Consider the following 14890-nt stretch of genomic DNA (forward strand, 5'->3'; position numbering starts at 1 on the left):
GCAGGTGAGGGAGACCTGGTTAAAAGCTATAATCCCGTTTGGAAACGTTCTCTGTGGGTCTGTCCTGGTCTTGGGCTCTGCGCCCGCGGAGCGTGTTTGCGACGGAGCCCTGCCGGGTCCGCGCCGCTTTTGGCCCTCCGCAGCCGCCGTCCACAGCGCCCGGCTCTGCGTGAGAGGACCCACTCCGGCCGCCGCGCCTGACCCCTACCCGGGGTCCTCCGCACAGGTTGGTTCGCCCCGCCGGTCTGGGGTCCCTGGGACCAGAGATTGTGCTGAGACCCGGAGCCCTGCTCCTTCCTTGGCAGAGCGCCGAGGGGAGCCGGCTCGCGGCAGAGACCCCGGCCCGCGCCTGCCCTGCCCGCGGGTGCTGGTCCCGGGGGCCTCCGCTACGCCTGCTCTTGAATTGGATCCGGCTCTGCTGTCCCTGCCGCACGGGAGCCCCCAGCCCGACGCGGGTCTCCCTGTTCAGCGCTGCCCTCGCGCCTTCCCGTCCGCCTCGGTCCTGACCTGGCCCGCCGGGTGTCGCTGCGTTTGGGCCGGGCGGGAAGGCCTGTCGTTGCTGACCCTGGCGCGCCGGACTTCGGCGACCGCGGGGAAGAAGCTGTGTTGACCGTCCTTCCTAGGGACTGGACTGCCAAGGGTAGCTGGTGGCCTCCTGCGTGGCAGGTCTGTTCAGCATTTCCTTGGTTATCTCCCCCTCACGCCCCCATGGCCAGTCTGACCCCGGTGGGGGTACTTTTTGTAACAGATGCCTCTGATCAATGTGAATTAAGAGCCCATTTTCCCAATTCCTAGACTGTCAGCGATTTAAACACTTTCTGGTTTAGTTTCGACTAGTACAGTGGTTAGAAATACGGGCTCTTGAGGCTGATGAAGGTTCACATCCTGACCTAGCCAGTTGTCATCTCTGGAAAGTGGGGATAATCGTAGTACTTACTTACGTAATAGGACCATTGAGAGAATTAAATGAGATATACACATCAAATGCACAGCTCCTTATCGTAGCTCCTGTTTTTGTTATTAGGGGCTTTCCCCAGAAGCCTGAAAATGATCGTGACCAGCAGGTGGCACTAGTGACTGTATAGCAGAGTGTTGAGCTGGTCACAGGATACCCGCTAGTAGCCACCAGTGTTTAAAGGTCCCTTGGAAATCTTGGCTTAACGGGCAGCCTTAAACTTTCTTCAGGCTGTAAAGTACATTAGAGATTAAGTAATACTATATCCTATTTTTGTAGGTGAGACTGATCTGACTATAGCTTATTCAAGCAGGTCACAGTAGGTTCCAGGCTTTCTCAACTTCAGTGTAATCTTTTGTTTTTTTTTGAGACGGAGTTTCGCTCTTGTTACCCAGGCTGGAGTGCAATGGCACGATCTCGGCTCACTACAACCTCCGCCTCCTGGGTTCAGGCAATTCTCCTGCCTCAGCCTCCTGAGTAGCTGGGATTACAGGCACGCGCCACCATGCCCAGCTAATTCTTTGTATTAGTAGAGACGGGGTTTCACCATGTTGATCAGGATGGTCTCGATCTCTTGACCTCGTGATCCACCCGCCTCGGCCTCCCAAAGTGCTGGGATTACAGGCTTGAGCCACCGCGCCCGGCCCAGTGTAATCTTTTAAAAAAATCCTTTCTACCTCTTTGCTAGCCTGTTGGGATGGGACCTTGAATAAACATTAGAATTAGGTCAGAGACCACAGAGTTAAAATGGATGTCTACATTCGAGTTCTTACCATATGCCAAAGGTTTGTTTGGAAACTAGTCACAACGTGGCGAACAAAAGCAGACACAGTGCCAGCTCTTATGGAGCTTGCATATTAGTGGAAGAGACCGACAATGTAAATGTAAATAAATATGTAATTATAAATTGCTAGGAAGAAAAAAATTGAGACTGTTTGTGATTCGGTAGTTCACTTATCTGGGAAGTGAGAAGCTGAGCCCAGAAAGAGATAAGGAGCCAATCATGTAGAAAGTGAAGGGAAGAGCATTCAGAGTATAGGGAACAGCATTTGCAAAGGCTCTAAGGAAGTGTCAGGAAATTAAAGGCTAGCATGGCTAAGCACAATGAATAAGGAGAAGAATCAAAAGATGAAGTGATAGGCTGGAGCCTTTGGGCAGGGCTCAAAGAAGTTTGGATTTTATTTTGTGTATGAGAGAAATCATTGAAAGATTTTAATCATAGAATGCCAAAATCCTATTTTTTATTTTAGAAGTTCACTCCTGCTGCTGTGTAAAGAGTCAATTGGGTAATAGCTTGAGTAGTAAGTGGTTAGCTAGTTGGGAGACTGTTGCAGTAATCCAGGTGAGAGATGATATAATCAAAAAGGCTGTTGGCAGCGAAAATAGAGAAAAGTAGACAGATTAAGATATGTTTTGTAGGTAAAATCAGACTAAATGATGGATTAGAAGAGAAAGAGGGAGAAGGAAGGATCAAGAGGGATTTTCAGGCTTCTGGGTTGAGCAATTGGGTGAATAGTGGAACCATTTACCAAGATGAAGAAAACCGGAGGAAGAATAGAAGAGATTGTGACTTTGCTCCTTTCTGAAAAAAAGAAAAACAAAAGAGATGGTAGAATAGAGAAATCCATTTTAGACAGACTAAAATGGAAGTTTACAACCCACGTTAGGTATCTGCTATATCCAGGGAAATATTTGATTAGAAATTGCATATAAGCAGGCTGATCACTTGAGGTCAGGAGTTCTAGACCAGCCTGGCCAACACGGTAAAACCCCCTTCTCTACTAAAAATATAAAAATTAGATGAGCATGGTGGCACATGCCTGTAATCCCAGCCACTCAGGAGGCTGAGGCAGGAGAATCGCATCACTTGAACCCAGGAGGCAGAGGTTGCAGTGAACCGAGATTGTGCCATTGCACTCCAGCCTGGGTGACAGAGCAAGACTCTGTCTCAAAAAAAAAAAAGAGAGAAAGAAGTTGGACGTAAGAACTTGGAGCTTAGAGGAGAGATTTGTGCTGGTAGTATCAATTTGGGGATCATCAGCATATGGATGCTATTTAAAGCCAAGGAAATGGACAGAAAGCACTGAGGGATTGTCTGGTTTGATGGTTATCACCACTGGACCTGTGGTAGCCAGTGTGGCTGAATATCTTTTGGGGTTTAAAGCATTAGATTTCAGTAACTGGGTAAATGAACTATCCTTAGATCTGCAGATGGTCACGTATTTGTCACTCTGTGTTGCCCTGAGATGCCCTATCTTGGAGAAGACAAACAAGATCTCTTGTCCACAGATGCTCCCTAGATCTGGCTGTTAAGTTTGCTGGTTTTTATTTTCAGTGGGCCAAGGGCCATGTCAGTTTTCTGCCACCTGCAGGATACACCATGAAGCTGAAGGAACTTGAGCGGCCTGCTGTCCAGGTGTGGAGCCCAGCCAGCCAGTACCCTTTGTATCTGGCCACAGGTATGGTGACACTGTGGATTAGGATCCACTGAAAGTACATAGGTTGAGGGGAACTTAGTATCTAGAATTATTGATTGGGCATCAGAGAAAGCTTTCAGCTCATAGGAAGGTAGGATGGCTCACAGCATAAGCAAAGGGATATTAGGTGTTTTGGGGACGTGAGGGCTGCCTATGACTGTGGCTCAAGGTTAGGTACATCATGTTTTCTTGCTTTTGTGGAGTTACCTTTTGAGAAAGGGTATATCTAGCTCTCTTCTATTCCTCCTCCTCTTCACTCCTTAACTCTCTTACACCTGAAATCCCTGCATATATTGTTTCTCATATGCTGCCTCTTGACTTTTCTTGTGCCTAGGAACATCTGCCCAACAGCTAGATTCCTCCTTCAGCACAAATGGCGCATTGGAAATATTTGAGGTTGATTTCAGGGACCCTTCTCTGGACTTGAAACGTAAAGGAGTCCTTTCTGCCTCGAGCAGGTATTGTCTGATCTATTGATGGGTATACAGGGAAGATCCTGATAAATATACTGACGAGGAATCCTGGGAGTGGTATGTGTTTTTCAGGGCTCATGAGAGCCACGTGAGGGAAGAAGGAGCTTTGCCAAGTTGGAGAGAAGTTAACTCAGGGCTTATTTTGCAAAAGGATTTTAAAAACAACCACCCCCACCTTTCCAGTCAGCAGCAGTAGCAGTGTCAGGCTGAATGCATGTGATAGAGATGCCTCAGACAAGCCTGGACCCACGTGTACCTGGTCTGTCTTTGAACCCAGAGATACTGGCTCCTTCCTCCCTTGGCTCTTTGAATATAACAGCCTTACACAATATCACCCTCTCTGCCAACAATGAAAAGAACGAATGATCCTCTCCTCATTGATCTTAGACACTGATTGGTTCTCATGGATTCTGTGGCTCTTGCAGGCTTCTAGCTCTAGATATTATCATTTATTGAGCACATGTGTACAGCCAGACGCTGTACTAGAAGCTCTGTACATTTTATTTATTCGTCATAATAAGCCTAAGTGATAAGTACCGTATTTCCATTTTACATAGGAGGGAACTGAAACTCTGAGAAGCTAGGATTTAAGTCAAGGCCTATCTGAGTCCATAGCTTACCTTCTTTCCATTATTGTGCTGTTCTTTTAAAGGTTATAAAGGTGGGGCTTACAATCTGAAGCAATGGTCTCCAAATTTTTATATCATCAGAAAAAATGTGAATACTTGTTATATTCAAGTTACATACGCAATATAAATATATACATGTGTTACTATCTTTTTTTTTTTTGCCCCTTTCTAGGACAACTTTTTTTTTTTTTTTTTTTTTTTTTAAGAACAGGGTCTCCCTCTGTCACCCAGGCTGGATTACAGTGGCATGATCGGGCCTCACTGCAACCTCCACCTCCTGGGCTCAAGCGATCCTCCCCGCTCAGCCCCCTGAGTAACTGGGACTGCAGGCATATGTCACCACGCCTGGCTAATTTTTTACATTTTTAGAAAAGACGGGCTTTTGCCATGTTGCCCAGGCTGGTCTTGAACTCCTGAGCTCAAGTGATCACCTGCCTCAGCCTCCCAAAGTGCTGGGACTATAGGTGTGAGCCACTGTGCCAGCTGGCTATACTATTAATAAAGTATAATTTCTATTAATATTGTTTTTTTTTTTAGATTAGATGTTACTGGTCTAGAAGGCAACATTCTATCTGATGATTGATGAACTCGTTGTGCATTCCTTTGTCCGTCTAAGAGATTAGTTAAAACATTTAGGCAGAAGTACTCTCTTTCTTTTCATGGTTTAACCTAATAGTGAAAGGGTTAATTGTTTACCTTTTCTTGAGCTCCTGTATCACTTTATGACAGCATCTCTTATTTTGCAGGCTTTTGTACATCTCTTTGTATTTCCAGTACCTGTATCCTTTAAAGAGCAAGCACTTGAGGATTTACTGATGATGATTAGATATTCTTAGCCCCTAAGCAAGTATTTCTGAAGGAGCGCCTCAAAGGAGTGAGCTAAGTCAAGATGTTTATACTTCTGGAGATTAAAAAAGAGGTTCAACCTGAGAAAGCTGATAGGAAAGGAAAAAATGGTGAGGGGGCACTAGACAAGGGTTCTATTCCTCAACAAGCAAAGCAACAGCTTCAGCATAGTAGTGGCTCCTTAGGGCTAAGGGTTCTTAAGAAAGAGGCAATATATTCTTAGAAACTGAATTCTGAGATCTATCTGGGCATAGATTTTAATGTTTTGTTTTGGTTTTTGGGGGTTTTTTTAGAGACAGAGTCTGACTTTGTCACCCGGGATGGAGTACAGTGGTGCAATCTCAGGTCACTGCAACTTCCGTTTCCCGGGATCAAGCAATTATCCTGCCTCAGCCTGCGGAGTAGCTGGGATTACAGGCACGTGCCACCATGCCCAGCTAATTTTTGTATTATTAGTAGAGATGGGGTTTCATTATGTTGGCCAGGCTGGCCTCAAACTCCTGACCTCAGGTGATCTGCCCACCTTAGCCTCCCAAAATGCTGGGATTACAGGTGTGAGCCACCACACCCACTGAGATTTTATGTTTTACTCACTGCTCTATCTCCAGCACTTAGAGCAGTGCCTAGCATTATGTTTCATAAATATTTGTTATATGAATGATTTTAGAAACTTCTGGGTTACCAGCCAGGTGCGGTGGCTCATGCCTGTAATCCCAGAACTTTGGGAAGCCAAGGGAGGTGAATTGCTTGAGGCCAGGAGCTCAAGACCAGCCTGAGCAACATGTCTCTACTAAAAATACAAAAGTCAGCTGGGTATAGTGGTGCATGCCTGTAATTCCAGCTACTTGGGAGGCTGAGGCACCAGAATTGCTTTCATATGGGAGGTGGAGGTTGCAGTGAGCCAAGATGGCACCACTGCACTCCAGCCTGGGCGACAGAGCAAGACTCTACCTCAAAAAAAGAAAAAAAAAGAAAAGGAACTTTTGGGTTACCAAACAGCATTTAAATCCAGCCCTTCAGTTACATTTAGTCTTAGTGTCTTAAGAGTTTTTCAAGCTGTTAGTTTGAATTTGGGAGTCATGAACTTTACCTCATACTCCTGATCCACTCTGTAGGGATTTGGGGCCAGTAACGAGAATAAATAGTACAGTTAACCCTATTGATAATATTTCATCTCTGCTTTCTTTTTCCACCTCTGTAACTATATTTGGAGATTGAACTGCATTCCCAAAGACCTCAATCCCAAAGGGATTACCTTTGACACAGCCCCGTTGGGGCCTTTCTGAATAAATTATCTTAGACACCCCAGGGTCTAAGACACCCACTTCATTCTGTTCCATTCTAGGTTAGGTCACGTGCTCAATAGTCAGTATCAGAAACTATTGACCAGGATGATCAGGGCAGATAGAGGGCCACTCATTCTTTGCTTTATGTCTTCCTCTCTCCTTTTTTCTGTGTCATCTTCTTCTTGGTGTGGCATAAGGGACAGTCGTGTGGGACTGTAGCATTGACCATAATACCAACAAAGCTATGTAACTTGAGAAAATCAAGTCAGTTACCTTAGGTTCCCTCACTTATGTATAAAGAAAAGATTGTACAAGATGACTTCTAAGAAACTATCTGAGACCTGAATTCAGGTTTCATGTTCAGTCTCTTATTCCCTTTTATTTTCTAGTAGTCTTTCTCCCTTTTCGTTTTTTTAAACCTCTTCCTGTATCTCTTCATCATCAACTAAACATATACCTTTCAGAATCTTCCCCATTCTCTGCCTGCCCTTTTCTCCAAACTCATGCCTCAACCAAATTTGGATCCTGAAGATCCCCTTAATCCTCAATCTATGATGCATCAGTGAAATCTTATCTACCTAGAAATATTTGACTGAAAGAAAAATGTTCTGAAACATCAGTATGGGTATAGATAAGAGACAGCCTGAAGCTATAAATAGACTGAAGAGAGTGCATGGTTAAACGCCTCTGGATGCAGTCAGAATCAATATGGATTAGCATGTGCAGTGAAGCAAACAGTGTTTGGTTAGATGAATTTCACTCAAAAAGAAAGATTTCTGGGAGAATAATACATTGTTTATATCATTGACTGAGGATATAGCTGCTGTGGGTAAATGAGGTGAGAGGCCAATGTGTGATCTGCTGTACCTTAGCCTCTCTATACACTGAGTTTCTAGCTCTCTGGAGTGGCCCAATAACCTCTGGAAGAACCACCCTCAAGTAACATGGAGAAAGTAGAGGATCTGTCTCCTGTCATTCTATTTTTATCTCAATTCTAGCTACTTGGGGAGCACTGTGTCCTCTCTTTGGGTGCTTTCTATAAGGGACAACGTCAATCAGAAAAAAATCATTTGTGTACTTCTCTTAGTTTTCCTGTTCTCAAGACTTGCCTTTCTAGAGGCAGCAAGATAGATAATAGAGAGAGCATGGGTTGGTTGTTGCATAGACCTGTGTTGATATCCCAGCTCTGCCCCTTGTTGTCCTCTTGGACACATGATCTAACTTCTCTGAACCTTTTTTTCCCACTGTGAATTGAGGATTCACAGTAGATGCATAGTAGTTTGTTGTATATTAGGCATTGAGAAAAGCAGCTTGTCTCTCAGACAGCCAATGCTCCATTCATTCTCCAGCTTGGAATACTACCACTCAGTTTGACTTCTAGGGAGACTTGAGTGTCCCAAGTTATTTTGACTTGAATGTGGACAAACTCTTTTCACTTTAGTTCACTAACATGAAGCTGGGATTTTTTTGAAAATAAACTTACTAAGAAAATAACATAAAAAAATAGACGTAAGGTGTCGCTATATTGACCAGGCTGGCTTCCATCTCCTGGGCACAAGTGATCCTCCTGCCTTAGCCTCCTGAGTACCTAGGATTATAGGTGTGAGCCACTGTGCCCAGCTAGACCACCTTTTTTGTTTTTCAACTTTTTATTTTTTAAAAATCCAAGCTTACTAGAAAGTTGCAGAATAGTACACACCCACCCATCTCTTTCTCCAAACCCATGCCTCAACCAAATTTGGATCCTGAAGATCCTCTTGTTCCGTTTTCACTTGCAGAGTAGAGATGATTGACACTCCCTGAGCACCCTGAATGATCAAGTCGCCTTCCTTGCTTAACTGCACCCAGGTGTGCCCATTCTCCCAGGTGCTCTCTGTCACAACCTATTCAGGCGCCAGCTTTACCCTCACTAATAAGGTGGTTAACCACAGACATGTGCTTTCTGCGTGCATACAGAAAGAAAATCTTTTTGTCATATCCTATGTGTGGCATTTCAGGCACTCTGAAGTAACTGCCCTCTTCTCCAACCCTTTGGTGACTCCCCCTTGAGGTCTCAGGTACCTTTTACTCTTCTCTGTATGTCATGTGTTCTGACCATGCTGAGGTCACTGCACCCTCTGCATTCCCATTTGGGTTTTTCACTGGACATAGCCTCCTCTGGTTTCTGTGTGACCTACTGTGGGCTTCTCTAGCTACTCAGAGAAGACATGCCCTCTGCCCCTGCTGAGCTCCAGTCCCTGGATGACATGGTTTCCTCTTGAACCTGTATGGAAAAACTTCCCTGTGCTATATTAATATCACTGCAACCTTAGAAAACAGCCTTTCTGACAAGAGCCTCTTGGCTAGCATTGTGTCAGCTCTGCTGTTTTGCATCAGATGCTGACCTGGTCTGAGCTGGTGCTCCACACTTTGCTTCTGACTGGCTGGCTCTGCTCCAGTGACTGGCCTAACAAATTCCTGCCTATCACCCCACTCAGTTGCTTTCTGACTGTTCCCAGGGAATGTTTCATTACAGTTAGAGATCTCGTAACATCATTTGGCATGATACCTGACTTCTCCAAAGGGCTGTGGAAATGTCCTTGGCTAGCAGCTATGAAGTGAGAGACAGACCACCTATAAGGCTTCAGAGATTTCACATGCCTTCCGTAGGGGCTTTGCAGAGGACCCAAACTTGTCTGGAAGGGGATCCAGGAACCCAAAGGGATCTTTTTCTCTGGGGCAACACATTGTCATTATCTTATTAGAAGCATCCTCAGAAAGCCAGAAAAGCATTTTCTGAGTGGGAATGTATCCTTTCATGCTTCTGTGTCTCTAGGGCTGGCCCTTTGCAGCCACATGGCCACTCCAGTGGGCCAGCCACATGGGAGAGGCATTGGGTCTTTTCTCATTTCCAGTTTGAGAGTGAAGAGGGGACAGCAATTGTTGGTCTAGGAATCCTGATTCTAATAGTTACAGAAGAGCTTGGATCTTTCTCTTAATAGGAGATGGTATTTTATGATGTTAAGAAGTCAGGCTCTGGAATAAGATGGGCCTGACTTTGAACCTTGACCCTGCTACTTCCTAGCATTTATCATAAAATGGGTATAAAATTACTAGCTCTGTGTACAGAAATTTTATAATTTCTTTGTGCCTCAGTTTCCTCAATTGAAAATGGAAATAATAGTAATACTTCATGAGGTTGTTAAATACTCAATCAGCTAATAAATCTAAAGCACTTAAAACAGTGCTGATACATAGCAAGTATTCAGTCAGTGTAAGTGGTTGTAAGTGGTTGCTATTATTACCGGACTATTTGAGTTGTGAAGATTATGTGAAGTAATCTATTTGAAGTATATATCACAGGGCCTATATAACCCCAATGTTAACTTAAAAATGTACATATATATACACCTCCACACAACTCAGAGGCAGTGGCTTCCTGGCTTCTAGTGTAACATAGATGGAATATTTTTTTCAGAGAAAGGGCAAGACTGAGCAGAGGATACCTCCCTTCTGTCTGGGAAATGAAGGAGACAGGCAGGTCCCAGCTAGGGGAGGGGATGCCTGCATAATGGCAGAAGCTGAAAATATGTCATCCTCTGCTTACTGACATGAACCTAAGTTTGTACTGATGCTTGTTCCTCTTTGTAGGTTTCACAAGCTGATCTGGGGAAGCTTTGGCAGTGGGCTTCTGGAAGGCTCCGGGGTTATTGCAGGTGGCGGGGACAATGGCATGCTTATTCTATACAATGTGACCCACATCCTGTCTTCGGGGAAGGAGCCTGTGATTGCCCAGAAACAGAAGCACACGGGGGCTGTCAGAGCCCTGGACTTTAATCCTTTCCAGGTACTACATTTCAGTGGGTCAACATGGCCAAGCCAGGGAGCAACAGATCTGAGTGGAAGCATTCACTTGTGGCCTCTGGTCTGTAACTCTGACCCCTTTCCAGGCTGTTTCAGGGGAGGCTTTTGATAGCCCCAAATGTGGGCCTCTTTCCTCCTTTCTTGCTCTATTTCTTCCTAGGGTGGTGTGTCTCCCAACACCTTTTATTCATACAGGGCAACCTCCTGGCTTCAGGAGCCAGCAATTCTGAAATCTTCATTTGGGATTTGAATCACTTGAGTGTACCAGTGACCCTGGGATCCAAGTCACAGGTGAGCAGCACCCCAGCACCCAACCCTGGCTGCTGCTTAGAGTGTACAGCTGATTTTCCTAAATAAACTCTTGAGTTCTGCAGCCAGTTGGAGCGCGAGAGATTTCAGGCTTTACCACTGGAGGGCAGTAAAGCTCCACAGACTAACATGCTACCAGCCAGATAAGAGCTAGGATGGTGGGTGGGTGGAGGGTGTGTATGGGGTGGTTGGTTTGTGCTCATTACTTGTTCTAGGAGTTTCTGGGAGGCAGATGAAAGGTGGGGAGAGCAAAAGACACCACAAGAAGGGACAGGAGTGCTGTTTCTCACAGTAGAGCTTTCGCAGGGTTGGATAGGGCACTGGGCCCAACAAAGAGGGAGCTAGGGTAGGACCCCAGACAGACCTTTGTCGTTTTTGTGGGGAGGGTCAGCTTTGTTCTCTCTGCATGTGGCTGTCCCATGCAGTTGGGGGTCTGGTCTTCTGTCTTGGAGAGCCTATCTGTCAATCTGTAACTGGGCCCATCTTTTTGCTTCCTGGCCTTTTCTCTGTCTTGTGCTTACAGTATCATGAGGTAAGTTAAGTATGAATTTGATAGCATCTTGTAGTTTCTTTCTCGGCCTCACTCTCTCTGCGGGTCTTGGGACTGTTTTCCTCCCTCCCTCATCTTCCTCCTTCTCCCTCTCTTTTTGTCCTAGACAAGAGGGCTGTTTTAAAATTCTTGACTCTATCCTCTTAGGAGAACCTTGGGAAGGAATAAAACCTAGATGTGCCTGCCATGCCCTCTACTTCTACACCTGATACTCTTAAAGGATCCTCCTTGGAAAATTCAAATCCCAGCTTCCCAACACTTTCTTAGTTTGGGTAGCCCTGTGTCTGTTCTTGGACTTGCTGTGGATGGCTGGGAGCAGTGGAACAGCAGATGTCACTTTGTCCAGGAGGTGATGAGTTGTCATCTTCCTGTCCCCATCCTGCCTTAGCAGCCCCCAGAGGACATCAAGGCATTGTCTTGGAACCGGCAAGCCCAACACATTCTGTCTTCTGCTCACCCCAGTGGCAAGGCGGTTGTGTGGGATCTCAGGAAGAATGAGCCTATCATCAAAGTCAGTGATCACAGCAACAGGGTAAGTAGTGGAGGCTCTGGCTTCTCTCTCCTGCCTAGCAGTTAAAGCTGCTCTCCCACGCCAGAGTTCTGCTTTCAGCTGTTGGACATGTGAAGTCAGCCACTTAGCACATTTCCTATTGAGAGTGAAAACTTAGGGAAGCTAAACAGGCTGATCTGGAAGCTTCTAAGCTTCTACCATTTCTTATTCATGGCCATCACTCTGATGGCTGTGGTGTTCCCAGTCACATAGAAGAGACACAAAATTTTCCCATTTCAGCTGCAAAAGAGTCAGGTTACAGCACCCATTGGGATCTGCTTTGTTCACAGATGCACTGCTCAGGCCTGGCCTGGCATCCTGACATAGCCACCCAGTTAGTGCTGTGCTCAGAGGATGATCATCTCCCCGTGATTCAGCTGTGGGACTTGCGCTTTGCCTCCTTGCCTCTGAAGGTGCTGGAGAGCCACAGCAGGTAGCATCTCAGATGTTATCCATATCCTTGGGGGGATGGTGGGCATAACTGGCCTGGGTAGGAGGCAACGCATCCTTCACTTCAGCTACTAAATATCCTCCCTGGCTTTAAAGCCATTCCAGTGAACATACAGTTACCCAATACTAGCTCCAGCCCTAAGCAAGGGGAGGCCCTTAAACCCTGAGGTTATGGAGAGGAGGCTGAGATTCCATCTAAATTCCAGAGATAGGAATGGAATTGGGTCATGAGAAACACCAGAACAGTGTTTAGTCCCCAGGCTCTGATAATGAGGATAATGTTCATTTCTTTAGGTGATGAGCTTGCCTCCTCCAGAACTTCTTCATAAAAACAATTTGACTCCTGTCTATCCTGTGAACAGCCCTCCACAATCTGTTCTTTCTAACCAAAGGGCCGTGCTGCCTTTATATCTCCTTGGGGTCTTTTATTTTTTTAGACCAGTTCTTGCTCTGTCATTGAGACTGTAGTGCAGTAGTGTGATCAAGGCTCACTGTGGCCTCGATCTCCTGGGCTCAAGTGATCCTCCCATCTCAGCCTCCTAAAGTGTTGGGATTACAGGCATGAGCCACTGTGCCTGGCCTCCTTGGAGACTTTTTATGGTTAGGTCTTTACTACCTCCTGGGCTAAAAGTAGCCATAGGGATCAGTGTTTGTGTGATTCATACTGATTCATAATCTCTACTCTCTAATCCATGCAAAGAAGTAGGCAGTCCTGCAGTGATCTGAGAGAGGCGGAGTGGTGCAGTGCTTAGTGAACAGGCTCTGGGGTTTGATTTGGGTTCTGACTCTGCAGCTGTTGGAAAGTTACTTAATTTTTCAAAACTTCATTTTCTTCATTTGTAAGATAATATCAGACCATGGATTTTATAGGGCATGATCTGATATGCCCTATAAAATGTATCAAAGACATATAAGGCACCCTACTGATACTAGACATTCAACAAATGCTAGTTCCTCTTTTCTTCCCTTTTTAGGGGAATCTTGTCAGTGTCGTGGAGCCAAGCTGATGCTGAACTGCTGCTCAGCAGTGCTAAGGACAGCCAGATCTTGTGCTGGAACCTGGGGAGCAGTGAGGTAGGCTGGCCCTTCTGTGGGCATGCTGGGATGGGAGAGAGAAGGTAGAAAAATCTCAGCTGCAGCCTTGTGTTTTGGGTTTCATGGACTGTCCCTAATGGTGTGTTCCCTCATATTAGGTGGTATATAAGCTACCCACACAGAGCAGCTGGTGCTTTGATGTGCAGTGGTGCCCTCGGGACCCTTCGGTGTTCTCTGCTGCCTCCTTCGACGGTTGGATCAGTTTGTACTCTGTGATGGGTAGGAGCTGGGAAGTCCAGCACATGAGACAGGCTGACAAGGTTTGAAGGGCTTGGTAGAGAATGCTGGAGGGAAGGGGCTGTCTCTATTTGTGGGAGAGAGACATAACAGCCTGAGAAGTGGGGACTATTGGAGATTAGGAGACCAGGGCTCTGGGTTTGGAAGGGCTGCACCTTTGCCTCTAGTGCCCGTCTTCCTGAAAGGCTGTCAGTTTCTGCCACAATATGAAGAAGGCCTTCACCTTGACTCTTGTTGTTGGATGGGCCCTGTAGTATTTTGGGGACAGTGGGACCCCTTTCCTGGGACAGTTACTTCAGGAGTATGACTCTTATCTTTCTCCTATAGATCCGTTTTGTGCCACACTCCATTGTAGACTTTGAATGTAATAGTCTTTCCAAGAGCCTACTTGCTCTCACCCTCACTACTGCTCACTTCCCCATCCCCCGGAATATGGGAAGCTGACCTTTCTAGGTCAAATTGGGGTCTCAAGCATTCCTCCCAAAATGGAGTTTGTAGGTTCCTGACTCCCTGCCACCTTAGGATGGTGATGCAGGTGTCTTTTCCCCCAGATCTCCTCTTCCTTCAGCAAAGGCCAGCCTCTCCCACCACTGCAGGTGCCAGAGCAGGTGGCACAAGCATCACTGATACCTCCCCTGAAAAAACCCCCCAAGTGGATTAGAAGACCAACAGGTGTTTCATTTGCTGTAAGTGTAGTGGGTGTATAGGTGTGGTTGTGTGTGTGTTTGTGAAGCCTCCCATGTGCCCAGCATGGAGCTAAGTTCCGTAGGAGATGTATTCCCACTGCCTCTGTCTCAGAATGGACCCCACTTTACCTTTCAAGGAGAGAGTTACTATAGCTTCCCTCCCTTCACTTCTGCAGTCCTGTCTAAAAGGAGTTGACTGCCTTAGAACTCTCAGTTATGGAGATATAGCCTGAAATTCCATCTGAGTTTTCTCTTACCCTTGTGTGTCTGAACTGGTAGTAAGGAACTACAAAGAAGGAAAGAAAAAACAGATTTTATTCTGTCATTCCTCTGTTCAAAACCTTTGGGCCTTCCATTGCTTTATAGACAAGGCTAAATGTACACAGGGCTCCATCTACTTTTCTAGTGTTCATATCCATCTCATTCTCAGATGTTACCTATGCTCCAATAACTCCTTTCTGTTTCATTAATAACTCCTTAACTCTCCTGTTTCTGCTTGTACCC

At 45.8% G+C, this 14890-nt stretch overlaps 1 protein-coding gene across 12 annotated transcripts in view; it reads left to right on the plus strand.

The window, feature by feature from the left end:
• Positions 1–156: 156 nt before the first annotated feature.
• The window catches only part of SEC31B (SEC31 homolog B, COPII coat complex component), a 66042-nt gene continuing 51308 nt past the window's right edge, over positions 157–14890 (plus strand). For 2 of the 12 annotated variants that reach the window (XM_012439432.3, XM_012439429.3), the window contains exons 1-10: positions 555–666; positions 3328–3414; positions 3767–3890; positions 10297–10492; positions 10705–10800; positions 11757–11900; positions 12209–12351; positions 13343–13442; positions 13562–13723; positions 14252–14386. In XM_012439432.3, coding sequence (XP_012294855.2) covers positions 3336–3414; positions 3767–3890; positions 10297–10492; positions 10705–10800; positions 11757–11900; positions 12209–12351; positions 13343–13442; positions 13562–13723; positions 14252–14386 — 1179 coding nt within the window. In that variant the 5' untranslated portion in view covers positions 555–666; positions 3328–3335. The other 10 variants (XM_012439423.3, XM_012439421.3, XM_012439422.3 and 7 more) reach the window with 10 other exon arrangements.

The sequence above is a fragment of the Aotus nancymaae genome, unplaced genomic scaffold (genome assembly GCF_030222135.1).
Source record: "Aotus nancymaae isolate 86718 unplaced genomic scaffold, 86718_ANA_hifiasm-v0.15.2.pri h1tg000010l, whole genome shotgun sequence".
Classification (NCBI taxonomy): Eukaryota; Metazoa; Chordata; class Mammalia; order Primates; family Aotidae; genus Aotus; species Aotus nancymaae.